This window comes from Babylonia areolata, chromosome 23 (assembly GCF_041734735.1).
Source record: "Babylonia areolata isolate BAREFJ2019XMU chromosome 23, ASM4173473v1, whole genome shotgun sequence".
Lineage (NCBI taxonomy): Eukaryota > Metazoa > Mollusca > Gastropoda > Neogastropoda > Buccinidae > Babylonia > Babylonia areolata.
The window spans coordinates 845,001-871,424 of NC_134898.1; the positions used below are offsets into that span (position 1 = coordinate 845,001).

The 26,424-nt window shown below is 47.3% G+C and overlaps 1 protein-coding gene across 2 annotated transcripts in view; it reads left to right on the plus strand.

Annotated features, from left to right (window-relative positions):
• The window catches only part of LOC143297802 (uncharacterized), an 86,370-nt gene extending 63,625 nt beyond the window's left edge, over window positions 1–22,745 (plus strand). Inside the window, exons 16-27 of one of the 2 annotated variants that reach the window (XM_076610304.1) lie at window positions 1–45; window positions 1,716–1,824; window positions 7,533–7,622; window positions 8,326–8,410; window positions 9,355–9,445; window positions 10,431–10,501; window positions 11,423–11,557; window positions 13,037–13,168; window positions 16,318–16,475; window positions 17,545–17,689; window positions 20,610–20,922; window positions 22,017–22,745. The exon at window positions 1–45 is cut by the window's left edge and continues 29 nt beyond it. In XM_076610304.1, coding sequence (XP_076466419.1) covers window positions 1–45; window positions 1,716–1,824; window positions 7,533–7,622; window positions 8,326–8,410; window positions 9,355–9,445; window positions 10,431–10,501; window positions 11,423–11,557; window positions 13,037–13,168; window positions 16,318–16,475; window positions 17,545–17,689; window positions 20,610–20,922; window positions 22,017–22,057 — 1,415 coding nt within the window. In that variant the 3' untranslated portion in view covers window positions 22,058–22,745. The remainder of the gene's footprint in view (window positions 46–1,715; window positions 1,825–7,532; window positions 7,623–8,325; window positions 8,411–9,354; window positions 9,446–10,430; window positions 10,502–11,422; window positions 11,558–13,036; window positions 13,169–16,317; window positions 16,476–17,544; window positions 17,690–20,609; window positions 20,923–22,016) is intronic. The other variant, XM_076610303.1, reaches the window with a different exon arrangement.
• Window positions 22,746–26,424: the final 3,679 nt, after the last annotated feature.

Here is a 26,424-nt window from a genome sequence, read left to right on the forward strand (position 1 = left end):
GCTGTCACCCCTATGTGGTGGTGAAGAACCAGACAGTTTCTGCAGGTCTGTGTTTGAGGTCCTTGTCTTTGTTGTGCTGTTACCTGCATCTTTCTTTGGTCTCCTCCTCCTCCTCCTCCTCCTCCTTCTTCTTCTTCCTACACCCCCCTCCACACAAACGTATCCCCTTCCCTCTCCTCTCCCACACAGAGCAATGCAATCGGATCCAACAAGTGTTGGTTTGTTTCCACTGTGAGCACAAAGCAGCTGTCCTGGGTCGCCCTCCTTCATCGGCATTGCTGTCAACGTTCACCACAAGCAGCTACTCCTGAAGGAAGGTCTGACAGTCACGTCCAGCTTCTGAATCCTTGAGATGCTCCCCTCGGGTCGGCGGTAGAGACGTCCTTGGACCCAAACCGATTGTCTTGCCAATAGCTTCTTCGCAGCAGAACTATTGCCCTGTCTCTCGAACCACCCGAAATGAAAAGCAGAGAACTGGACAGCCAGCAACCTGTAACAGAGAACTGGACAGTCATCACTGTGTAACAGAGAACTGGACAGCCAGCAACATGTAGCAGAGAACTGGACAGCCAGCAACATGTAACTGTAGACCTTACCATCACTGTGTAACAGAGAACTGGACAGCCAGCAACATGTCACTGTAGACCTTGCCATCACTGTGTCACTGTAGACCTTGCCATCACTGTGTCACTGTAGACCTTGCCGTCACTGTGTCACTGTAGACCTTGCCATCACTGTGTCACTGTAGACCTTGCCATCACTGTGTCACTGTAGACCTTGCCATCACTGTGTCACTGTAGACCTTGCCATCACTGTGTCACTGTGTCACTGTAGACCTTGCCATCACTGTGTCACTGTAGACCTTGCCATCACTGTGTCACTGTAGACCTTGCCATCACTGTGTCACTGTAGACCTTGCCATCACTGTGTCACTGTGTCACTGTAGACCTTACCATCACTGTGTCACTGTAGACCTTGCCATCACTGTGTCACTGTACACCTTGCCATCACTGTGTCACTGTAGACCTTGCCATCACTGTGTCACTGTGTCACTGTAGACCTTGCCATCACTGTGTCACTGTGTCACTGTAGACCTTGCCATCACTGTGTCACTGTAGACCTTGCCATCACGCATTGGGGGCGTGTGTATGCACAAGAATACATAATGTATATGCATATTATGCCTAAATTCCAGGTGTATCTTTGAATGTGATTTCCCATTCATGTGTGTACCTTTCATATACTGCCACCCCACCCCCCACCACACCCCTACCCCCACCACACCCCTACCCCCACCACACCCCTACCCCCACACCACACCCCTACCACACCCCTACCCCAAACACACCACACCCCCACCACACCCCTACCCCCACCACACCCCTACCCCCACCACCCCCACCCCCACCCACACCTCTACCCCCACACACACCCCACCCCCCACCACACCCAACCACACCCCTACCCCCACCACACCACACCACACCCCCACCACCCCCCACCCCCACACACACCTCTACCCCCACACACACCCCACCCCCACCACACCCCACCCCCACCACACCCTTAGCCCCACACACACCCCTCGATTCTGTTCCATTCTGTTCTGTTCTATTATGTTCCAGTCCAGACTGGTGTGTTCTGTTCTGTTGTGTTGTGCTGTGTTGTGCGGTGTCATGCTGTCAGCACCAAGCTGTGGCGGTTCCTGTCTGCAGAGGAAAGCGAGCGCCCTCCCGGCGGAGTGTACGTGGGTGTGGCCATGGGCTTTGGAGCGGTGGTGGGCCTGCTCACCTACCTGGCGTGCTACGGCAAGACCAAACTGCGGTGTGTGGCTTCTCCACCTCTCCCTTGTCTTTTCCTTGTCGTTTCCAGCAAAGAAAGCCACGTGTGGAACACTTCAAAGAATACGAGAAAAAAAAGAAAAGAATGAAAAACTGTGCTCCGTCGACTTACCTGCTACTAAGGTCACACACACGCACGCACGCACGAACGCACGCATACGTAAGGTGTGTTAAGGAAGCCCGGTGACAGAGTGGTGGTGAGGGAGGAAGGAGGAGGGATAAAGAGGGAGGAAGGAGGAGGGATAAAGAGGGAGGAAGGAGGGATAAAGAGGAAGGAGGGATAAAGAGGAAGGAAGGAGGGATAAAGAGGGAGGAAGGAGGGATAAAGAGGGAGGAAGGGATAAAGGGGAAGGAGGGATAAAGAGGGAGGAAGGAGGGATAAAGAGGAAGGAGGGATAAAGAGGGAGGAAGGAGGGATAAAGAGGGAGGAAGGAGGGATAAAGAGGAAGGAGGGATAAAGAGGGAGGAAGGAGGGATAAAGAGGGAGGAAGGGATAAAGAGGAAGGAGGGATAAAGAGGAAGGAGGGATAAAGAGGAAGGAGGGATAAAGAGGGAGGAAGGAGGGATAAAGAGGAAGGAGGGATAAAGAGGGAGGAGGGATAAAGAGGGAGGAAGGAGGGATAAAGAGGGAGGAAGGAGGGGGGATAAAGAGGGAGGAAGGAGGAGGGATAAAGAGGGAGGAAGGAGGGGGGATAAAGAGGGAGGAACGAGGGGGGATAAAGAGGGAGGAAGGAGGAGGGATAAAGAGGGAGGAAGGAGAACACACATCAGGAGGGATGAGGGGAGGGCAGCAAGGATGTCAGCAGGACTGTGAGTCCTGTGTGTGTAATTCTGTGCTGTCCTGGGTCTGTCAGACTGTAGTGTTGTGAACTGTGTGTGTGTAATTCTGTGCTGTCCTGGTTCTGTCAGACTGTCGTGTTGTGAACTGTGTGTGTGTAATTCTGTGCTGTCCTGGGTCTGTCAGACTGTCGTGTTGTGAACTGTGTGTGTAATTCTGTGCTGTCCTGGGTCTGTCAGACTGTCGTGTTGTGAACTGTGTGTGTAATTCTGTGCTGTCCTGGGTCTGTCAGACTGTCGTGTTGTGAACTGTGTGTGTAATTCTGTGCTGTCCTGGGTCTGTCAGACTGTAGTGTTGTGAACTGTGTGTGTGTAATTCTGTGCTGTCCTGGGTCTGTCAGACTGTAGTGTTGTGAACTGTGTGTGTAATTCTGTGCTGTCCTGGGTCTGTCAGACTGTAGTGTTGTGAACTGTGTGTGTGTAATTCTGTGCTGTCCTGGGTCTGTCAGACTGTCGTGTTGTGAACTGTGTGTGTAATTCTGTGCTGTCCTGGGTCTGTCAGACTGTCGTGTTGTGAACTGTGTGTGTGTAATTCTGTGCTGTCCTGGGTCTGTCAGACTGTAGTGTTGTGAACTGTGTGTGTGTAATTCTGTGCTGTCCTGGGTCTGTCAGACTGTCGTGTTGTGAACTGTGTGTGTGTAATTCTGTGCTGTCCTGGGTCTGTCAGACTGTAGTGTTGTGAACTGTGTGTGTGTAATTCTGTGCTGTCCTGGGTCTGTCAGACTGTCGTGTTGTGAACTGTGTGTGTAATTCTGTGCTGTCCTGGGTCTGTCAGACTGTAGTGTTGTGAACTGTGTGTGTGTAATTCTGTGCTGTCCTGGGTCTGTCAGACTGTAGTGTTGTGAACTGTGTGTGTAATTCTGTGCTGTCCTGGGTCTGTCAGACTGTAGTGTTGTGAACTGTGTGTGTGTAATTCTGTGCTGTCCTGGTTCTGTCAGACTGTAGTGTTGTGAACTGTGTGTGTGTAATTCTGTGCTGTCCTGGGTCTGTCAGACTGTAGTGTTGTGAACTGTGTGTGTAATTCTGTGCTGTCCTGGGTCTGTCAGACTGTAGTGTTGTGAACTGTGTGTGTGTAATTCTGTGCTGTCCTGGGTCTGTCAGACTGTAGTGTTGTGAACTGTGTGTGTGTGTAATTCTGTGCTGTCCTGGGTCTGTCAGACTGTAGTGTTGTGAACTGTGTGTGTGTAATTCTGTGCTGTCCTGGGTCTGTCAGACTGTAGTGTTGTGAACTGTGTGTGTGTAATTCTGTGCTGTCCTGGGTCTGTCAGACTGTAGTGTTGTGAACTGTGTGTGTAATTCTGTGCTGTCCTGGGTCTGTCACACTGTAGTGTTGTGAACTGTGTGTGTGTAATTCTGTGCTGTCCTGGGTCTGTCAGACTGTCGTGTTGTGAACTGTGTGTGTAATTCTGTGCTGTCCTGGTTCTGTCACACTGTAGTGTTGTGAACTGTGTGTGTGTAATTCTGTGCTGTCCTGGTTCTGTCACACTGTAGTGTTGTGAACTGTGTGTGTGTAATTCTGTGCTGTCCTGGGTCTGTCACACTGTAGTGTTGTGAACTGTGTGTGTGTAATTCTGTGCTGTCCTGGTTCTGTCAGACTGTCGTGTTGTGAACTGTGTGTGTAATTCTGTGCTGTCCTGGTTCTGTCAGACTGTAGTGTTGTGAACTGTGTGTGTGTAATTCTGTGCTGTCCTGGTTCTGTCACACTGTAGTGTTGTGAACTGTGTGTGTAATTCTGTGCTGTCCTGGGTCTGTCAGACTGTAGTGTTGTGAACTGTGTGTGTAATTCTGTGCTGTCCTGGGTCTGTCAGACTGTCGTGTTGTGAACTGTGTGTGTGTAATTCTGTGCTGTCCTGGGTCTGTCAGACTGTCGTGTTGTGAACTGTGTGTGTGTAATTCTGTGCTGTCCTGGGTCTGTCAGACTGTAGTGTTGTGAACTGTGTGTGTAATTCTGTCCTGGGTCTGTCAGACTGTGAACTGTGTGTGTAATTCTGTGCTGTCCTGGGTCTGTCAGACTGTCGTGTTGTGAACTGTGTGTGTAATTCTGTCCTGGGTCTGTCAGACTGTGAACTGTGTGTGTAATTCTGTGCTGTCCTGGTTCTGTCAGACTGTAGTGTTGTGAACTGTGTGTGTGTAATTCTGTGCTGTCCTGGGTCTGTCACACTGTAGTGTTGTGAACTGTGTGTGTAATTCTGTGCTGTCCTGGGTCTGTCAGACTGTAGTGTTGTGAACTGTGTGTGTAATTCTGTGCTGTCCTGGGTCTGTCAGACTGTCGTGTTGTGAACTGTGTGTGTAATTCTGTGCTGTCCTGGGTCTGTCAGACTGTAGTGTTGTGAACTGTGTGTGTGTAATTCTGTGCTGTCCTGGGTCTGTCAGACTGTCGTGTTGTGAACTGTGTGTGTGTAATTCTGTGCTGTCCTGGGTCTGTCAGACTGTAGTGTTGTGAACTGTGTGTGTGTAATTCTGTGCTGTCCTGGGTCTGTCAGACTGTCGTGTTGTGAACTGTGTGTGTAATTCTGTGCTGTCCTGGGTCTGTCAGACTGTAGTGTTGTGAACTGTGTGTGTAATTCTGTGCTGTCCTGGGTCTGTCAGACTGTAGTGTTGTGAACTGTGTGTGTAATTCTGTGCTGTCCTGGGTCTGTCAGACTGTAGTGTTGTGAACTGTGTGTGTAATTCTGTGCTGTCCTGGGTCTGTCAGACTGTAGTGTTGTGAACTGTGTGTGTGTAATTCTGTGCTGTCCTGGGTCTGTCAGACTGTAGTGTTGTGAACTGTGTGTGTAATTCTGTGCTGTCCTGGGTCTGTCAGACTGTAGTGTTGTGAACTGTGTGTGTGTAATTCTGTGCTGTCCTGGGTCTGTCAGACTGTAGTGTTGTGAACTGTGTGTGTAATTCTGTGCTGTCCTGGGTCTGTCAGACTGTAGTGTTGTGAACTGTGTGTGTGTAATTCTGTGCTGTCCTGGGTCTGTCAGACTGTAGTGTTGTGAACTGTGTGTGTAATTCTGTGCTGTCCTGGGTCTGTCAGACTGTAGTGTTGTGAACTGTGTGTGTGTAATTCTGTGCTGTCCTGGGTCTGTCAGACTGTCGTGTTGTGAACTGTGTGTGTGTAATTCTGTGCTGTCCTGGTTCTGTCAGACTGTAGTGTTGTGAACTGTGTGTGTAATTCTGTGCTGTCCTGGGTCTGTCAGACTGTAGTGTTGTGAACTGTGTGTGTGTAATTCTGTGCTGTCCTGGGTCTGTCAGACTGTCGTGTTGTGAACTGTGTGTGTAATTCTGTGCTGTCCTGGTTCTGTCAGACTGTAGTGTTGTGAACTGTGTGTGTGTAATTCTGTGCTGTCCTGGGTCTGTCAGACTGTAGTGTTGTGAACTGTGTGTGTAATTCTGTGCTGTCCTGGGTCTGTCAGACTGTCGTGTTGTGAACTGTGTGTGTAATTCTGTGCTGTCCTGGGTCTGTCAGACTGTAGTGTTGTGAACTGTGTGTGTGTAATTCTGTGCTGTCCTGGGTCTGTCAGACTGTAGTGTTGTGAACTGTGTGTGTAATTCTGTGCTGTCCTGGGTCTGTCAGACTGTCGTGTTGTGAACTGTGTGTGTAATTCTGTGCTGTCCTGGGTCTGTCAGACTGTAGTGTTGTGAACTGTGTGTGTAATTCTGTGCTGTCCTGGGTCTGTCAGACTGTAGTGTTGTGAACTGTGTGTGTGTAATTCTGTGCTGTCCTGGGTCTGTCAGACTGTCGTGTTGTGAACTGTGTGTGTAATTCTGTGCTGTCCTGGGTCTGTCAGACTGTAGTGTTGTGAACTGTGTGTGTGTAATTCTGTGCTGTCCTGGGTCTGTCAGACTGTAGTGTTGTGAACTGTGTGTGTGTAATTCTGTGCTGTCCTGGGTCTGTCAGACTGTAGTGTTGTGAACTGTGTGTGTGTAATTCTGTGCTGTCCTGGGTCTGTCAGACTGTAGTGTTGTGAACTGTGTGTGTGTAATTCTGTGCTGTCCTGGGTCTGTCAGACTGTCGTGTTGTGAACTGTGTGTGTGTAATTCTGTGCTGTCCTGGGTCTGTCAGACTGTCGTGTTGTGAACTGTGTGTGTGTAATTCTGTGCTGTCCTGGGTCTGTCAGACTGTCGTGTTGTGAACTGTGTGTGTAATTCTGTGCTGTCCTGGTCTGTCAGACTGTAGTGTTGTGAACTGTGTGTGTAATTCTGTGCTGTCCTGGGTCTGTCAGACTGTAGTGTTGTGAACTGTGTGTGTAATTCTGTCCTGGGTCTGTCAGACTGTAGTGTTGTGAACTGTGTGTGTGTAATTCTGTGCTGTCCTGGTTCTGTCAGACTGTAGTGTTGTGAACTGTGTGTGTAATTCTGTGCTGTCGTGGGTCTGTCAGACTGTAGTGTTGTGAACTGTGTGTGTGTAATTCTGTGCTGTCCTGGTTCTGTCAGACTGTAGTGTTGTGAACTGTGTGTGTAATTCTGTGCTGTCCTGGTTCTGTCAGACTGTAGTGTTGTGAACTGTGTGTGTGTAATTCTGTGCTGTCCTGGGTCTGTCAGACTGTAGTGTTGTGAACTGTGTGTGTAATTCTGTGCTGTCCTGGGTCTGTCAGACTGTAGTGTTGTGAACTGTGTGTGTAATTCTGTGCTGTCCTGGGTCTGTCAGACTGTCGTGTTGTGAACTGTGTGTGTGTAATTCTGTGCTGTCCTGGGTCTGTCAGACTGTAGTGTTGTGAACTGTGTGTGTAATTCTGTGCTGTCCTGGGTCTGTCAGACTGTCGTGTTGTGAACTGTGTGTGTAATTCTGTGCTGTCCTGGGTCTGTCAGACTGTAGTGTTGTGAACTGTGTGTGTAATTCTGTGCTGTCCTGGGTCTGTCTGTCTGCAGCAAGGATGACGGCAGGACAAACTGCACAACTGACTCTGTCTCTGCCATCGGCTTGGACACTCTCACCGCGCAACGCAGTCCCCCACCCACGTGTGTCTGTCTGTCTGTCTGTCTCTCTGTATGTCTGTCTCTCTGTCTGTCTGTCTGTCTGTCTGTATGTCTGTCTGTCTCTCTGTATGTCTGTCTCTCTGTATGTCTGTCTGTCTGTCTCTCTGTATGTCTGTCTGTCCATCTCTATCTCTCTCTCACTCACTCACTCACTATCGCTTTCTCTGTCTGCCTGTCTCTATCTCTCCCTCCTCTCTCTCTCTCTCTCCCTCTCTCTCTCCCTCTGTCCCTTTCTCTCTCTCTCTCTTCCTCTCTCTCCTTTCTCTCTCTTCTTCTCTCCTTTCTCTCTCTCTCTCCCTCTCTCTCTTTCTCTCCCTCTCTTTTTTTCTTCTCTCTCTCTTTTTATCTCTCCCGTTTTCCCATCATGCTGTTTGTAATGGATGTTGATTAGCAAGGACAGATTGGAAGAATAGGCTATGCTCAAAATCTTCATCATTGAATGTAAAAAACGTGTCTTCATTATGTGTGTTTATGTGTCTTCATTCTCTCTCTCTCTCTCTCTCTCTCTCTCTCTCTCTCTCTCTCTCTCTCTCTCTCTCTCTGTTACTTCATGAATGAAGAAACTGATAAAGATGATAATTCCAATGCCGATGCTGCGTTGTCGCTGTATACCGTGTGCCCCATCCATGAGGGGCAGTGGGTCTTAGTGAACACGTCATTCATCTGCCCGTCTTGCCTTTTTCAGCCGACCAATGAAACTGGTCAGTCTGGAAGAAGCTATTGCCGCTAAGCAGCTGGATGAGGATGCTATACTGTGCGATGAGTATGAGGTACGAGGTACTCCTGTGATTGCTCTCCATGGCTCCCCACCCCCCCACCCCCTTACACAGTCTTCTCTGTGGCTGCCTTCACCTCTACACTCCATCTCGCTCAGTACGATCGGCTTCGGATCCACTCTGTTTACGCATACCCAGATTCAAACACTCGACTGTTGGCCGCCGTTCTTTCTCTGTCTCTGGACCATGCGATTGGAATGAACTTCCTCTTTCGCTTTGTCAGGTCTCCACTCTCAGCTCTTTCAAGTCTGGCCTTAAAACCCACCTCTTTCAAAATAGCCTCCCTTGCCTGCCCTTCCTTGTCTTTAGTTTCTACAGTTTTAGAGTTATGCATGCGTGTGAATGACTGGTGCGAAAGCGCTTTGGTTTGTCTCTGCACAAGATTCAGCGCTATATAAATACCATTATTATTATGATTATTTCAACGGGTGTGTTCATGCCATGTATGTACTCATCATTGCGTTTATGGGAGCCTTCGTGTCAGTCTGAGCAGACACAAATTAACTTCTCTTTATTGAAAAAAACAAGCCTAACAACAACATCAACAACTCATTGTTCGGACACACACACACAAAAAAACAAAAACAAAAACAACACCACAAGCTCACAGTATGTGGAGACGGTTTCTGGGAAGGAAAGTTTCGCGAAGTGTCTTTGAATGAAAGATTCTGTGCGTGGAATTTGCTTTAATCACTTCTGTGAGGGTTTGATATACAGAGATGTTGCGTTGTTGGGTTTTGTTGCGGTGTGTCCGTTGTCTAGTTTGTGATTCATTGTTTTCTCTGGTCCTTCATTAGCTGCCCCCTTTTGCCCTCCCTCCGTCGGTTTACAGGTGCTCTCTCTCTCTCTCTCTCTCTCTCTCTCTATATATATATATATATATATATATATGTGTGTGTGTGTGTGTGTGTGTGTGTGTGTGTGTGTGTGTGCTGCAGGACATCTCCAAGTGGTGCAAGGCCTACCTGAAACAGGTGGGAATGCGAAGCATCAACCTGGGCAAGAACCGCTACGCCGATGTCATTGCCTGTAAGTGCTGGGTTCCATTCCTGACAAGCTTGGGGGGAGGGGGGTTTGGTGGAGGTGGGGGCGCTTGCGGGAATGCGTAAGTAAATGAATAAGCAAGATTAGCACAGTGGTGCACAGTTATGTATGTATATATGTATGTATGCACGATGTGTGTGACTGTAAGGTGAATGGAGACATGCTACACAAGGCTCAGTGTAGCAGTGTGTGACAGGTGAATGGAGACATGCTACACAAGGCCCAGTGTAGCAGTGTGTGACAGGTGAATGGAGACATGCTACACAAGGCTCAGTGTAGCAGTGTGTGACAGGTGAATGGAGACATGCTACACAAGGCTCAGTGTAGCACTGGGTGACAGATAAGATAAGATAAGAATAACTTTATTATCTCCAACTGGAGAAATTTGGTCAGGTGCATTATCACAACATGACAAGTAAACAACATGGGGACCATAACTGTAAAAGCCAACAACAGCCCCAACAAATATTACGAAGATACAAATGTAAAAAATATCACATACATCGTTTCATACATACATCCACACACTGCAGGTAATAACTAGTATTCTTAATGTAAAAACAGAAAGAATTAAGAAACATTATTTGAATATAATTATAAACATAGCCTACTATACTGCACATTGATTATAATAGACAGATAAGATAAGAATAAAGATGAATTGCGGAAAACCACAACCAGATAATCAGCACACACCCGCACCGCACCCCACCCCCACCCCCACCCCCACCCCCACCCCACACACGCGGATAACTTGATTAAACAAGAGTAATAAACATATGTTCTCAAATAAAAGCATTTCACATATTCGCTTTTAAAAACATTGCAATTAATTATTACATCGTAATTATTAAACAGAAATATATTTAGAATATGGACGTTAGCATTAGACATATTCATTGTGAATGGAGACATGCTACACAAGGCCCAGTGTAGCACTGGGTGACGCTGTCTGGATGACTGTTTTCAGATGACCACAGCCGGGTCAAGCTGACCCCCAACCATGAGGGCAGTGACTACATCAACGCCAACTTCCTGCCGGTCAGTCGCCAAAAAACATGAGGTTCACAACCACCACCACCACGATGATGATGATGATGGTGGTGGTGATGGTGATGGTGGTGGTGGGGTGATGGTGATGATGGTGGTAATGGTGGTGGTGGGGTGATGGTGATGGTGGTAATGGTGGTGGTGGGGTGATGGTGATGGTGGTAATGGCGGTCGTGGGGTGATGGCGATGATGGTGGTGGTCGTGGTTTTGGTGATGGTGATAATGACGGTTGTGGGGTGATGATGATGGTGGTGGTCGTGGTTTTGGTGATGGTGATGGTGATAATGATGGTTGTGGGGTGGGTGGTGATGATGGTGGTGGTCGTGGTGATGATGCTGGTAATGGTGAGGGTGGGGGTGGGGCGGTGGTGGCGAAGAAATAATGGTGATGTTAGTGGCTGTGGTTGTGGTGACGTGATGGTTGGTGGGGGTGATGATAATGATGACGATGAGAATAGTGATGACGATGAGTATCGGAGCATTAACTGCGGAAACTATCAATTGATTTTGATGATGGTGATGACGACGACAGCAACAACGATCATCGTTGTAATGATGATAACGATTATCTCTTACATTCATTGCCACCACAAAGAGCTTCCTTTTCGTCGCAGCCGTCATGATGGTGATGATGATGACGACGACGACGACGACATCAACGAATAGTAGTAGTAGTAGTAGTAGTGGTATCCATCATTATTATAACATTATTATAACATTGACCATGACGATGTTGATAAGGATCATGAAAGTGATGATCATGACGATGTCGATGATGACCATGACAATGATGACAGTGACGACGATGGCCATGATGACGATGACAATGACAGCGACGACGATGGCCATGACGATGATGACGATGTCATCGACGACAATGATGACGATGAGCGCTGTACCCCCGTGAGGCAGGGCTACAGCCGGGAAGCGGAGTACGTGGCCGCCCAGGGCCCGCTGCCCTTCACCACGCCTGACTTCTGGAGGATGGTCTGGGAGCATAAGGTGCACGTCATCGTCATGCTCACCCTGCCCAAGGAGAATGGGAAGGTGGGTGGTTGGATCATGTCTGGGTCTGGGTCTCTGTGTAGGTGTGGGTGTGTGTGTGTGTGTGTGTGTGGGTGGGTGGGTGTTTGTGTGTGTGTGTGTTGCCGGATAAACTGCTCTGCCTTTGCGGTGGGGTGGTTTTATTTTTCGTGATTCCTTTGTTGGATGAAGTAGTAATCATCACACGTGAGTCGCGAAGGCCTGGCTTTTCTTGTTCACTGTTGTTGTCGGTGTTGTCACCTGCGTGGGCTGAAGATGTGGATATGAAGCCGTGTCCTATGTGATTGAAAACACAGGTATGATGTCAAGCCGTGTCCTGTGTGATTGAAAACACAGGTATGATATCAAGACGTGTCCTTTGTGATTGAAAACACAGGTATGATGTCAAGCCGTGTCCTGTGTGATTAAAGACACATGTATGATATCAAGCTGTGTCCTGTGTGATTAAAGACACAGGTATGATATCAAGCTGTGTCCTATGTGATTAAAGACACAGGTATGATATCAAGCCGTGTCCTATGTGATTGAAAACACAGGTATGATATCAAGACGTGTCCTGTGTGATTGAAAACACAGGTATGATATCAAGCCGTGTCCTGTGTGATTGAAAACACAGGTATGATATCAAGCCGTGTCCTGTGCGATTGAAAACACAGGTATGATATCAAGCCGTGTCCTATGTGATTGAAAACGCAGGTATGATATCAAGCTGTGTCCTGTGTGATTGAAAACACAGGTATGATATCAAGCCGTGTCCTGTGTGATTAAAGACACATGTATGATATCAAGCTGTGTCCTGTGTGATTAAAGATACATGTATGATATCAAGCCGCGTCCTGTGTGATTGAAAACACAGGTATGATATCAAGCCGTGTCCTATGTGATTGAAAACACAGGTATGATATCAAGCTGTGTCCTATGTGATTGAAGACACAGGTATGATATCAAGCCGCGTCCTGTGTGATTGAAAACACAGGTATGATATCAAGCCGTGTCCTATGTGATTGAAAACACAGGTATGATATCAAGCTGTGTCCTATGTGATTGAAGACACAGGTATGATATCAAGCCGTGTCCTGTGTGATTAAAGACACAGGCATGATATCAAGCCGTGTCCTGTGTGATTAAAGACACAGGCATGATATCAAGCCGTGTCCTGTGTGATTAAAGACACAGGTATGATATCAAGCCGTGTCCTGTGTGATTAAAGACACAGGCATGATATCAAGCCGTGTCCTGTGTGATTAAAGACACAGGCATGATATCAAGCCGTGTCATATGTGATTGGAAACACAGGTGCGATATGAATCCATATCATGTGATAGGGACACAGATGTGGTGTGAATCCATGTCTTGTGATATTAGAGACACAGATGTGGTGTGAATCCATGTCTTGTGATATTAGAGACACAGGTATGATATGAATCCATGTCCTATGATATCACACAGGTGCGAGATGAAGCCATGTTGGGCCCTGTGCAGGTGAAGTGTGAGCAGTACTGGCCCCGGGAGGTGGGGGAGGAGGAGGACCAGGAGGGCATCATGGTCGCCACCACCTCCGTCACCACCCTCCACGACTACAACGTCACCACCATCACCATCAAGAACACTGCGGTCAGTAGCTTTTGCCACACCCAAGTCAGTAGCTTTTGCCACACCCAAGTCAGTAGCTTTTGCCACACCCAAGTCAGTAGCTTTTGCCACACCCAAGTCAGTAGCTTTTGCCACACCCAAGTCAGTAGCTTTTGCCACACCCAAGTCAGTAGCTTTTGCCACACCCAAGTCAGTAGCTTTTGCCACACCCAAGTCAGTAGCTTTTGCCACACCCAAGTCAGTAGCTTTTGGCTCACTGAGGGCAGTAGTTGCTTTTGGCACACTAATGGCAGTAGCTGTAGCTTTGGCTCACTGAGGGCAGTAGTTGCTTTTGGCACACTAATGGCAGTAGCTAGTCAGTAGCTTTGGGCACACTAAAGACAGTCGCTTTTGGCACATTAAGGACAGTAGCTATTTAGTAGTTTTTGGCACACTAAGGACAGTAGCTAGTCAGTAGCTTTTGGCACACTAAGGAAGGACAGTAGCTAGTCGGTAGTAGGATAGTAGTAGCTTTTGGCACACTAAGGATAGTAGTAGCCACTGGTTGCGCGTTTGCAGCATGCATGAGAAGCGTCTCGCTGAACTGGCGATGTGACGGACAATTCAGCGCTAGGTGTTTACATTCCAGTGAGTTTGTTTTTCATCTAACCGGTGGCCGGTGGTGACCAGGGCCCAGTTGCATTGCTTGGTTCTAACTTTTTGACAGTTACACGTGACTAAAATGCCTGCGTTGACCGAACTACGCCATTGGTCAGTTCCATACTACACACAGTTAGTAGCGGGTTACGACCATACTAGGCTCTTCCGTCCGAGCAGTGCAACTGGCGCAAAGTTTGCTTCCAGTTAAGAATAGTCCTTAGCATATGGGATCTACCGGGGAGCTAGGAACATTCTTAATGATAAGCAAACTTAACGCTGCTAAGTTGGCTCATACAACTCACCCCAAGACAGCTGAACGTCCAGACCTGCCCTCTGCAAACAGGTCACGTGACACTAACTACTGAAAATAATGTTAGCTACTGGAAATAAAGCTAACTACTGAAAATAACACTAGCTACAGGAAATAACACAAACTACTGAAGATAACACTAGCTGCAGAAAATAACGCAAACTACTGAAAATAACACTAGCTACAGGAAATAACGCAAACTACTGAAGATAACACTAGCTACAGAAAATAACGCTAACTACTGAAGATAACACTAGCTACAGAAAATTAACGCAAACTACTGAAGATAACACTTGCTACTGAAAATAACGCAAACTACTGAAGATAACACTAGCTACAGAAAATAACGCCAACTACTGAAAATAACACTAGCTACAGGAAATAACACAAACTACTGAAGATAACACTAGCTGCAGAAAATAACGCAAACTACTGAAAATAACACTAGCTACAGGAAATAACGCAAACTACTGAAGATAACACTAGCTACAGAAAATAACGCTAACTACTGAAGATAACACTAGCTACAGAAAATTAACGCAAACTACTGAAGATAACACTTGCTACTGAAAATAACGCAAACTACTGAAGATAACACTAGCTACAGAAAATAACGCCAACTACTGAAAATAACACTAGCTACAGGAAATAACGCAAACTACTGAAGATAACACTAGCTACAGAAAATAACGCTAACTACTGAAGATAACACTAGCTACAGAAAATTAACGCAAACTACTGAAGATAACACTTGCTACTGAAAATAACGCTAACTACTGAAGATAACACTAGCTACTGAAAATAACGCAAACTACTGAAAATAACACTAGCTACAGGAAATAACGCCAACTACTGAAGATAACGCTAGCTACAGAAAATTAACGCAAACTACTGAAGATAACACTAGCTACAGAAAATTAACGCAAACTACTGAAGATAACACTTGCTACTGAAAATAACGCTAACTACTGAAGATAACACTAGCTGTAGAAAATAACGCTAACTATTGAAAATAATTCTAACTACTGAAAATAAAGCAGACTACAGAAAATAACGCTGACTACAAAAAAAAACGCTTACTGCTGATAATAACGCACAAACTACAGAAAATAACGCTGACTACAAAAAATAACGCTTACTGCTGAAAATAACGCGAACTAAAATAACGCTGACCACAGAAAATAAGGCTAACTAACTAAATCAAGACCCCGTGTCGTGGAATGGCGTCTGATGACACTCAGTGTTTTCAATGACACATCTCAGGCAGTCGTTTTGTTCATCACTTTCACATCCACACCCGCCATGCATTGTGAAGCAACACCATCCCATAGCAAAATGGTTAACCACTGTTTTCGGGGTACTTTTTTTCTTTGCTTTTTTATCTTTCATATATTTATTTGTTTTATTTGTTTGTTTTTTTGTTTTGTTTTGTTCTTTTGGGGTTTTTTTGTTTTGGTTTTTTCGTGTTTTTTTTGTTTGTTTTTGTTTTTTTGTTGTTGTTTTTTTTTTTTTTGGGGGGGGGGGGTTGAGAGTGGGTGTTTTCGGGGTAATTGACTCTAAGCAGAGTGCTCAACCGGAAATGGGGGTGTAGGCCTTTGCTAGGTACTGGGTTGTCACAAGACCGTCTACACATGGGTACCCCCTGGTCAGACTGGGCAAAACCAGCGTCTGAAGAGAACGAACACCTCACGAAGAAGCGACTTTGGGGGGTCCACGGCAATCCGATTCCCGGCAGTCAGGGGGGGGGGGGGTGAGGGGGGTAATTACTGTGAAGATAGTTGGGCTTCACTGGCTGTTGCCATGGCGATACGAAAAACTGTACGAAGAAAAAAAATGAAACAGTGTAACTGGTTTGTAAAGTACATGATAAAAACAACTGCACAACGGAAGGAAGAGGTAAAAAGAAAGAAAAGAAAGAAAGACAGGGTTGAAGGAAGGACGGGGGGGATGAATAAAAGAAGACAGAGATAAATCAGCAATGGACAGACAGACAGACAGATAGCGAAGGGAAGTGAGTTTTTTCCTGTTCCTGTCTGAACAGTGATTCTCTTTACGTTTAAAACCAGTAAAACACACCGTACAGCCTGCATCTTTTACTCTGTGTGTGTGTGTGTGTGTGTGTGTTTCCGTGTGTGTGTGGGAGGGGGGAGGGGCGTGGATGTGGGTTGGGGGGGCGGGGGGTCCGTGTGTGTGTGTGTGTGTGTGTGTGTGTGTGGTGCAGGGGGAGGAGCGCCAGGTGCTGCACTACCACTACCTGCAGTGGCCGGACAAGACGGCGGACGTGTCGCTCGTGCAGCCCGTGCTGCTGTTCGTCAGGGACATCCGTCAGCAGGTGGAGGCCCTGCCCCACGCCACGGCGCCCGTCCTGGTGCACTGCAGGTACCTGTCTGTCCCTGTCTTCACTGTAGGTCCCTGTCTTCACTGTAGATACCTGTCTGTCCCTGTCTTCACTGTAGGTACCTGTCTGTCCCTGTCTTCACTGCAGGTACCTGTCTGTCCATGTCTTCACTGTAGGTACCTGTCTGTCCCGGTACCTGTCTGTCCCTGTCTTCACTGCAGGTACCTGTCTGTCCCTGTCTTCACTGTAGGTACCTGTCTGTCTCTGTCTTCACTGGACCTTCTGTCCCGGGTCTGTCCTCACTGCTGTACCTGTCTGTCCCTGTCTTCACTGTAGGTACCTGTCTGTCTCTGTCTTCACTGTAGCTACCTGTCTGTCCCTGTCCCTGTCTTCACTGCAGGTACCTGTCTGTCCCGGTACCTGTCTGTCCCTGTCTTCACTGTAGGTACCTGTCTGTCCCTGTCCCTGTCTTCACTGTAGGTACCTGTCTGTCCCTGTCTTCACTGTAGGTACCTGTCTGTCCCTGTCTTCACTTTAGGTACCTGTCTGTCCCTGTCCACTGTAGGTACCTGTCTGTCCCTGTCTCTGTCTTTACTGCAGGTACCTGTCCCTGTCCACTGTAGGTACCTGTCTGTCCCTGTCTTCACTGTAGATACCTGTCTGTCCCTGTCTCTGTCTTCACTGCAGGTACCTGTCTCTGTCTTCACTGTAGGTACCTGTCTGTCCCTGTCTTCATTGTAGGTACCTGTCTGTCCCTGTCCCTGTCTTCACTGTAGGTACCTGTCTGTCTCTGTCTTCACTGCAGGTACCTGTCTGCCCCTGTACCTGTCTTCACTGTAAGTACCTGCTTGTCCCTGTCTTCACTGCAGGTACCTGTCTGTCCCTGTACCTGTCTTCACTGTCAGTACCTGCTTGTCTCTGTCTTCACTGTAGGTACCTGTCTGTCCCGGTACCTGTGTGTCCCTGTCCTCAATGTATACCGTTCGTATTATGACAGACTGCGTGGTACATGAACTGAGGAGTGAGAAAGGATGAAAATATAATTTGATCAACGAGGCAAGACAAAAGCAATGGCCAGGGCAATGAAGGATTACTTCCATGTCTCCTCAGTGCCGGCGTGGGACGAACCGGGTGTTTCATCTGTGTGGATTACGTCATGCAGTTCATCAAGAATCGACCAATCACAGACGAGCTGGACATTTACGCCTTTGTCATGCGCCTGCGCGATTTCCGCTGCCTGATGGTTCAGACCGAGGTGAGCATTAAATGGGTCAGTACGACGGGGCACAGTGTGTGTAGTTCTCATTGACCTGTGGAGTGCGGTGTATTTGTATTGGGGCATTTCAAATAGGATACTGCTCAAACCAAATCGAATGCCCTATCACGTATGATATCAATGTTCCAGTTTTGCAATCACGTTAATAACTGCTCTGGTGTGCATGGTGGGTTTGCAACACAAGTGTATATAGAGTGTAAAGGCAGATGTCAGAGCATTCCTTGGTACCTCCCGTCCCCCAACAAAAAATGTGATGTGTGTGTGTGTGTGTGTACGTGCGTGCGTGATTGAAATGATGCAGGAAACGAATGATGAGCGTCAGCCGTCAGTCGACGGTACCCAGGCAGGTCATCTGCTGGTGTGGGTCCTCATGTGGGAATGAAGACCATTTCCTGAGGCACAAGGTCGTCCACAACACTCCATGGAATGGAGTCCTGCCAGGACGGGCACTGTTTTCTCCGATTCCTCTTTTCCTGCGCTCGAATGTCTTTGTGCCCTGGGTACACTGTGCTGACCACCATGTTGTACTGCTGTGAAACATGGACGACGTATCCCCGTCACATTCAACAACTTGAGCAGTTTCACCAGAGATGCCTACAAAAGATCCTCGGCATGAAGTGGCAAGACAGGGTCTCCAACCTCCAGGTCCTAGAGAGGAGCGGCCTGCCCAGCATCGAAAGCCTGCTGATCCAGTGCCAGCTATGCTGGACAAGACACGTTGTCCGCATGACAGACAGCAGGATCCCGAAGATGCTTTTGTATGGCCAGCTGAAAAAACGCCACTGTGAACTTGGAAGACCCTGCAAGCGCTTCAAGAACACCTTGAAGACAAACCTCAAAGCCTGTGACATAGACATCGCTTCCTGGGAAACTGATGCCATTGACCGCTCTCGCTGGAGGATGCTGTGCTCTAGTGGCGTAAAGACGTTTGAAAACAAGAGAACGCTAGCCATTAAGGAGAAGCGTGAGCGAAGGAAGCAGGGCTCAACTTCTGGAGACGTTTTCCCTTGCAACACCTGCGGGAAGTGCTGCGCATCCAGAATCGGCCTCTTCTCCCATATGAGGACACACACCGACAAATAAGCCTGCCTGCCTACTCATCCGTCGGTCCGACGGGAGACTCCATCATCACACTGTTGCTTCCACTGTGTTCTCACAAGGGCTGCATCTTCCCAGGTAGCAGTGTCGATGTTGCGGTGTCTTCGTATTTCTTGAGAGGCCTTCTGTGGTCACGTTGTCCTTCCTTCAGTTGTCCATACAGCAGTCCTTCCTTCAGCTGTCCATACAGCAGTCCTTCCTTCAGTTGTCCATACAGCTCAGTTGTCCACACAGCAGTCCTTCCTTCAGCTGTCCACACAGCAGTCCTTCCTTCAGTTGTCCACACAGCAGTCCTTCCTTCAGTTGTCCACACAGCAGTCCTTCCTTCAGTTGTCCATACAGCAGTCCTTCCTTCAGTTGTCCACACAGCAGTCCTTCCTTCAGTTGTCCACACAGCAGTCCTTCCTTCAGTTGTCCATACAGCAGTCCTTCCTTCAGTTGTCCATACAGCTGTCCTTCCTTCAGTTGTCCATACAGCAGTCCTTCCTTCAGTTGTCCATACAGCTCAGTTGTCCACACAGCAGTCCTTCCTTCAGTTGTCCATACAGCTGTCCTTCAGTTGTCCACACAGGCAGTCCTTCCTTCAGTTGTCCATACAGCTGTCCTTCCTTCAGTTGTCCATACAGCAGTCCTTCCTTCAGTTGTCCATACAGCAGTCCTTCCTTCAGTTGTCCATACAGCAGTCCTTCCTTCAGTTGTCCATACAGCTCAGTTGTCCATACAGCAGTCCTTCCTTCAGTTGTCCATACAGCTCAGTTGTCCATACAGCAGTCCTTCCTTCAGTTGTCCATACAGCTCAGTTGTCCATACAGCAGTCCTTCCTTCAGTTGTCCATACAGCTCAGTTGTCCATACAGCAGTCCTTCCTTCAGTTGTCCATACAGCAGTCCTTCCTTCAGTTGTCCATACAGCAGTCCTTCCTTCAGTTGTCCATACAGCTCAGTTGTCCATACAGCAGTCCTTCCTTCAGTTGTCCATACAGCTCAGTTGTCCACACAGCAGTCTTTCCTTCAGTTGTCCATACAGCTCAGTTGTCCATACAGCAGCGCCTTTGGAATTCTGCTGTCCTCCACACGGACAACGTGTCCTGTCCATCGTAGCTGGCTTTTGGTGAGCATACACTCAATGCAGGGTAGGCCACATTTCTTCGGGACCTATAGGCTGGACACTCTGTTTTGCCATTTGATGCTGCAGATCTTGCACAAGCATTGTCGATGAAACTGTTAAGATGTGTCGGCGGTACGTGGTCCAAGTCTCAGAACAGTAGAGGAGAGCACTCAGAACCACAGCTTTGTACACAGCGACCTTTGTGAGCAATCTGATGCCATGGTCTTGCCACAGTCTCTTTGAGAGCCTGCCAAAGGCAGAGCTGGCGTTTGAGATGCCCAACATCACTTCTGCATTCAGAGATCTGCTGCTGCTGACAGTGCTGCCCAAGTAGAAGGGTTTGTCCACAGCTAGGATCTCTGTGTTGTTGATGAAGACAGGTGGTAGTGGAGCACTGGCAGCTCCGGACGGTGAAGGCTGGAGCATGGCCTCGGTCTTACCAAGACCGACTGTAAGCCCGAAGTGTTGACAGGCCCTTGCAAGGTGATCTGTGATGCACGGGATGTCTTCTTGGAAGTGCGTGGCCAGCGCGACCGATGATACGCTATATAAGTATCTATATCATCATCGTCGTCATCTTCCTCATCTTCATCATTATCACCACCATCATCATCATATTCTTCATCATCACCTCCATCATCATGTTGCCATGTCCCCTTGGTGTTTCTGTAAGGCTGGTGGTTTCCCTCTGACAGGAGCAGTACCTGTTCGTGCACCAGTGTGCCCTGGCTCTGATGGCTGCCCGGAGGAAGACGGAGGGGGAAGCCTCCAACGGAGCTCTCCCCTCCGTGGAGGCCCCTCCAGACGACACGCAGTCCGGCAGCGCGTCTGACCACGGCGACGGACAGCAGCGTGACACCGTGGATCAGGACCTTAAGGCCCCTCCAGACGACACGCAGTCCGGCAGGGCGTCTGACCACGGCGACGGACAGCAGCGTGACACCGTGGATCAGGACCTTAAGGACCCTCCAGACGACAGGTCTGACCACCACGACTCTGTACTGGAAGGTGCGTGCGGCAGTCATCGTCACCATCATCGTCGTCATCGGTGTTGACACCACTCGTTGTTTTTCGTCACCACAGATACACTGATCATCATCATCACTGGCATTGACATTTGCATTTGGTAGTGGTGGTGGTGGTGGTGGTGGTGGTGGTATGTTGATGGTGATGGTAGTATAATAGTAGTAGTAGGAGGGGTGATGGAAGTGGTGGTAGTTGTAGTAGTAGTGGTGGTGGGGGTGGGGGTGGTAGTAGTTGTAGTGGTGGTGGTGATGGAGGTGGGTGGTGGTAGTTGTAGTGGTGGTGGTGGGGGGGGGTGGTGGTAGTTGTAGTGGTGGTGGTGATGGAGGTTGGTGGTGGTAGTTGTAGTGGTGGTGGTGATGGGGGTGGGGTGGTAGTATTTGAAGTGGTGGTGGTGGTGATGGAGGTGGGTGCTGGTGGTTGTGTGGTGGTGGTGGTGGTGATGGAGGTGGGTGCTGGTGGTTGTAGTGGTGGTGGTGGTGATGGTCGTCGTGATGGAGGTAGGTGGTAGTAGTAATAGTAGAAGTGGTGGTGGTGGTGGAGATGGGGGTGGGGATGGTAGTAGGCGGAGGAGGGGGGGGGAGGAGTAGTTGTTGTTGTTGTGACGGTGGCGGTAGAGAACTAACTGGCGCCAAAACGTTGAGCTTCAAGGAATGTGTATGACCATGATCGTGCTCTTTCATTCATTCGGCCGATGCAGTGGGCATACATTGGTTTACATTCCGGTGAAAGCTTTTTATGAAATATGACAACAATACCAACAGCAGCAGGTGCAGCAACAACAACAACGATGATGATGATGTGGATGACGATGATGATTATAATGATAATAATGATAGCAATAACAATAATGGTAACAGCAAACACAATCATGACAATAATTTCGGATCCTATGACGACGATGATGATGATGCTTTGTTTTATGTCTGGCATTGTACTGTGTCCTGCATTCTCTATTTATTTATCCATTTATTCATTTATTAGCTCGTTAAATCATTTATCAATCCGTTTATCTCTACATCTATTCGTGTTTTTTTTTTCTCTCTCTCTCTCTCTTTTTTTTTTTTTTTCATTAACAGATGATTCGACCAGGAGCCAGGAATGTTTGTACAAACCCTGACTGACTTCGTTGGCTACCTGTGCAGCCTGGCATCCTTCACAAAGCGGCCACCTTCCCACGTGTGGAAAATGCTGTTTGTGTTGCTGACTGCACTCTGCGCCTGTCATCTTTCTGTTTCAAACGCAAGCAGCTGGAAGCATTCGCTGGGATGGTCCTTGCAGGCGTGTTATTATTCCCGAAATGACTTTTGTTTGTTGTTGTTGATGATGCTCATGATCATGCTTTTGGTGCGTGCCCGTTAGTTCCTTCGTCATTTATTGCGTTTGTTTGACGTGTTTCATGATTTTTTTTCGCTTTTCATCGTCGCTTTTTACAGCTAACAGGAGTTGAGATCAGCCTCACTCAACGCTTTCGTTTCAAAGGATGTCTGAGCTAGCCTCACTCAACGTGTTCCTTTTAAAGGATGTCTGAGCTAGCCTCACTCAACATTTTCGTTTCAAAGGATGTCTGAGCTAGCCTCACTCAACGTGTTCCTTTCAAAGGATGTCTGGGCTAGCCTCACTCAACATTTTCGTTTCAAATTATGTCTGGGCTAGCCCCACTCAATGTTTTCGTTTCAAAGGATGTCTGGGCTAGCCCCACTCAATGTTTTCGTTTCAAAGGATGTCTGGGCTAGCTTCACTCAACGTTTTCCTTTCAAAGGATGTCTGGGCTAGCCTCACTCAATGTTTTCGTTTCAAAGGATGGCTGGGCTAGCTTCACTCAACAGTTTCGTTTCAAAGGATGTCTGGGCTAGCCTCACTCAACATTTTCGTTTCAAAGGATGTCTGGGCTAGCCTCACTCAACAGTTTCCTTTCAAAAGATGTGTGGGTTAGCCTCACTCAACATTTTCGTTTCAAAGGATGTCTGGGCTAGCTTCACTCAACAGTTTCCTTTCAAAGGATGTCTGGGCTAGCCTCACTCAACATTTTCCTTTCAAAGGATGTCTGGGCTAGCCTCACTCAACATTTTCCTTTCAAAGGATGTCTGGGCTAGCCTCACTCAACATTTTCGTTTCAAATTATGTCTGAGCTAGCCTCACTCAACGTGTTCCTTTCAAAGGATGTCTGGGCTAGCCTCACTCAACATTTTCGTTTCAAAGGATGTCTGGGCTAGCCTCACTCAACATTTTCGTTTCAAAGGATGTCTGGGCTAGCCTCACTCAACATTTTCGTTTCAAAGGATGTCTGGGCTAGCCTCACTCAACGTTTTCCTTTCAAAGGATGTCTGGGCTAGCTTCACTCAACATTTTCCTTTCAAAGGATGTCTGGGCTAGCCTCACTCAACGTTTTCCTTTCAAAGGATGTCTGGGCTAGCCTCACTCAACATTTTCGTTTCAAAGGATGTCTGGGCTAGCCTCACTCAACGTTTTCCTTTCAAAGGATGTCTGGGCTAGCCTCACTCAACATTTTCGTTTCAAAGGATGTCTGGGCTAGCCTCACTCAACATTTTCGTTTCAAAGGATGTCTGGGCTAGCCTCACTCAACATTTTCGTTTCAAAGGATGTCTGGGCTAGCTTCACTCAACAGTTTCCTTTCAAAGGATGTCTGGGCTAGCCTCACTCAACGTTTTCCTTTCAAAGGATGTCTGGGCTAGCCTCACTCAACATTTTCGTTTCAAAGGATGTCTGGGCTAGCCTCACTCAACATTTTCGTTTCAAAGGATGTCTGGGCTAGCTTCACTCAACAGTTTCCTTTCAAAGGATGTCTGGGCTAGCCTCACTCAACGTTTTCCTTTCAAAGGATGTCTGGGCTAGCCCCACTCAATGTTTTCGTTTCAAAGGATGTCTGGGCTAGCCTCACTCAATGTTTTCGTTTCAAATGATGTCTGGGCTAGCTTCACTCAATGTTTTCGTTTCAAAGGATGTCTGGGCTAGCTTCACTCAACAGTTTCGTTTCAAAGGATGTCTGGGCTAGCCTCACTCAACATATTCGTTTCAAAGGATGTCTGGGCTAGCCTCACTCAACAGTTTCCTTTCAAAAGATGTCTGAGTTAGCCTCACTCAACATTTTCGTTTCAAAGGATGTCTGGGCTAGCTTCACTCAACAGTTTCCTTTCAAAGGATGTCTGGGCTAGCCTCACTCAACATTTTCCTTTCAAAGGATGTCTGGGCTAGCCTCACTCAACATTTTCGTTTCAAAGGATGTCTGGGCTAGCCTCACTCAACATTTTCGTTTCAAAGGATGTCTGGGCTAGCCTCACTCAACGTTTTCCTTTCAAAGGATGTCTGGGCTAGCTTCACTCAACAGTTTCCTTTCAAAGGATGTCTGGGCTAGCTTCACTCAACAGTTTCCTTTCAAAGGATGACTGGGCTAGCCTCACTCAACATTTTCCTTTCAAAGGATGTCTGGGCTAGCCTCACTCAACATTTTCGTTTCAAAGGATGTCTGGGCTAGCCTCACTCAACGTTTTTCTTTCAAAGTGTCAAAGCCTGTGGACTGATCACAATACAAACCTGCTTTCAAAAAGAGGAAGAAAAAAGCCAAGAGCAGAAGCCTGACCTACATTATTATCAACCCAACTCGCAAGTCAAACCTTGAAAGCATAGGCCTACCGTTAGTTTCACATTATTTCCCAAGCAGCTGCCGATTTGGAAGCTTGTCATTGAAATTCAGTCCTCGTTTTGTTACATTCTATCATGATGAAGTAACTTTTATATCAGATTTGTTGATACTAGTAATTCAGTCATTGCTTTGTGGCTCTCGGTCTTATTCCTTGTAAACTGATCAGCAGATGTAGTGTATCGTATATGGATTTGTCTGAAGGCACTGACGTCCCCTTGAGAAAGTGAAACTGAAAAGAGACTGGCGGACTGGTAGCCGTCCGGCCAACCAATCTGGTTTCATTCCAGTTCACTTTTGTCCTGTCTGTATCTCTTGCTGTCGTCCCAGGGGACATCACCAGCAAATTGTCGTCAACCTTGAAGCACTTGTTTGCCCATTCGGCTAGGAGGAAAAGTCCGGTTACCTGATGAATGGAATTGTCACTGTTATTATCTTATGCGCTTTTACTAGTCTGCATGTAACTGCCCCCCCCCACCCCCGACCCCCCACCCCGCCCCCCTCCGCTCCCTCCCCCCCTCCCCCCATATCGATATAGATTGTTACCGCCTTTGGCCCTTGTGCTAAGAAGGTAGAGTGCATTATAAATGTCTCTTATTATTATCATGATTATTGTTGTTGTTGCTGTTGTTGTTGTTATTTGCTTTCATTGTTTTGAATGGTGTTATCTCATTTGCCAGCCCCGTGTTTTGGCTACAGGTGTTGATTTGACCTTTATGACTAATGGCTCCTTGTGTGATTTTGAACTGATGAATAATTGCATGATCTTGTGCCATTGTGAACTGATAAATCTTTGAAATGATCTTTTATGGCCGATAATACGTTTATATATCTGTGTCCTGTCTCTGAGAAAATGATGATATTTGAAATGAGTTTTGATCATGTTTATCCTAATTGTTCTGAATGGAAACGTTGTCTTCACCATTTCTATGTCGTCATTGTATTTCGTTTGTTGTGGTGTTGTTGTTGTTTTACACATTTTACACGTGACATTATAAACCTTGTCCGTTTGTCTCAGTGTGTGTCAGATCTGTGTATTCAGCTCTTTCAACAGGGTCAAACCATTGAATTGCAGTTCACACATGACAGACTGTTGTTCGTTTTTTTTGTAGCCAGCTGTGTTCCAGAAGAGGCTTTGCTCACTACACCCATATTTTGAACTAAGGATTTTTTGTAAGGTGTATGAATTCTCACATTTGTCATGAACTGTTTTGCACTGCCTATTAAAACGATTAATTGCAGTTTTTCCATCAATAGCTTTACCACTTGAAACAAATGAATGTACATTCCGCAGTTGCTTATACATATGAGTTGTTTGTATATGTGTGGAATATGTGTATATGTATACAGTTTAACAAATGTGTGTAGTGGACATTCCGATGAAGAGCAGATCTGGACATACATCAGATTGACACAGGGCAGGGTTTTCTGTGGTGATGGCTGTGTGTGCCGGTGTTTGGAACAATGACTTCAGTTCCCCCTGTGACTCACACTGGCCTGCTTTATCTGCCCCTGGTTTACTTCTCTTTACTGTGTCACTCGCACACACACACACACACACACACACACACACGCTCACACACACACGCTCACACACACACACACGCGCGCACGCACGCACACACGCACACACACACACACACACACACACACACACACGCTCACACACACACACACGCGCGCGCGCACGCACGCACGCACACAAATATATGTATATATAAATGTATAAATATATATATATATATATATACATATATATATATAAATATATATGTGTGTGTGTGTAGATAGATATATGTATCTCTCTCTCTATATATATATATAGA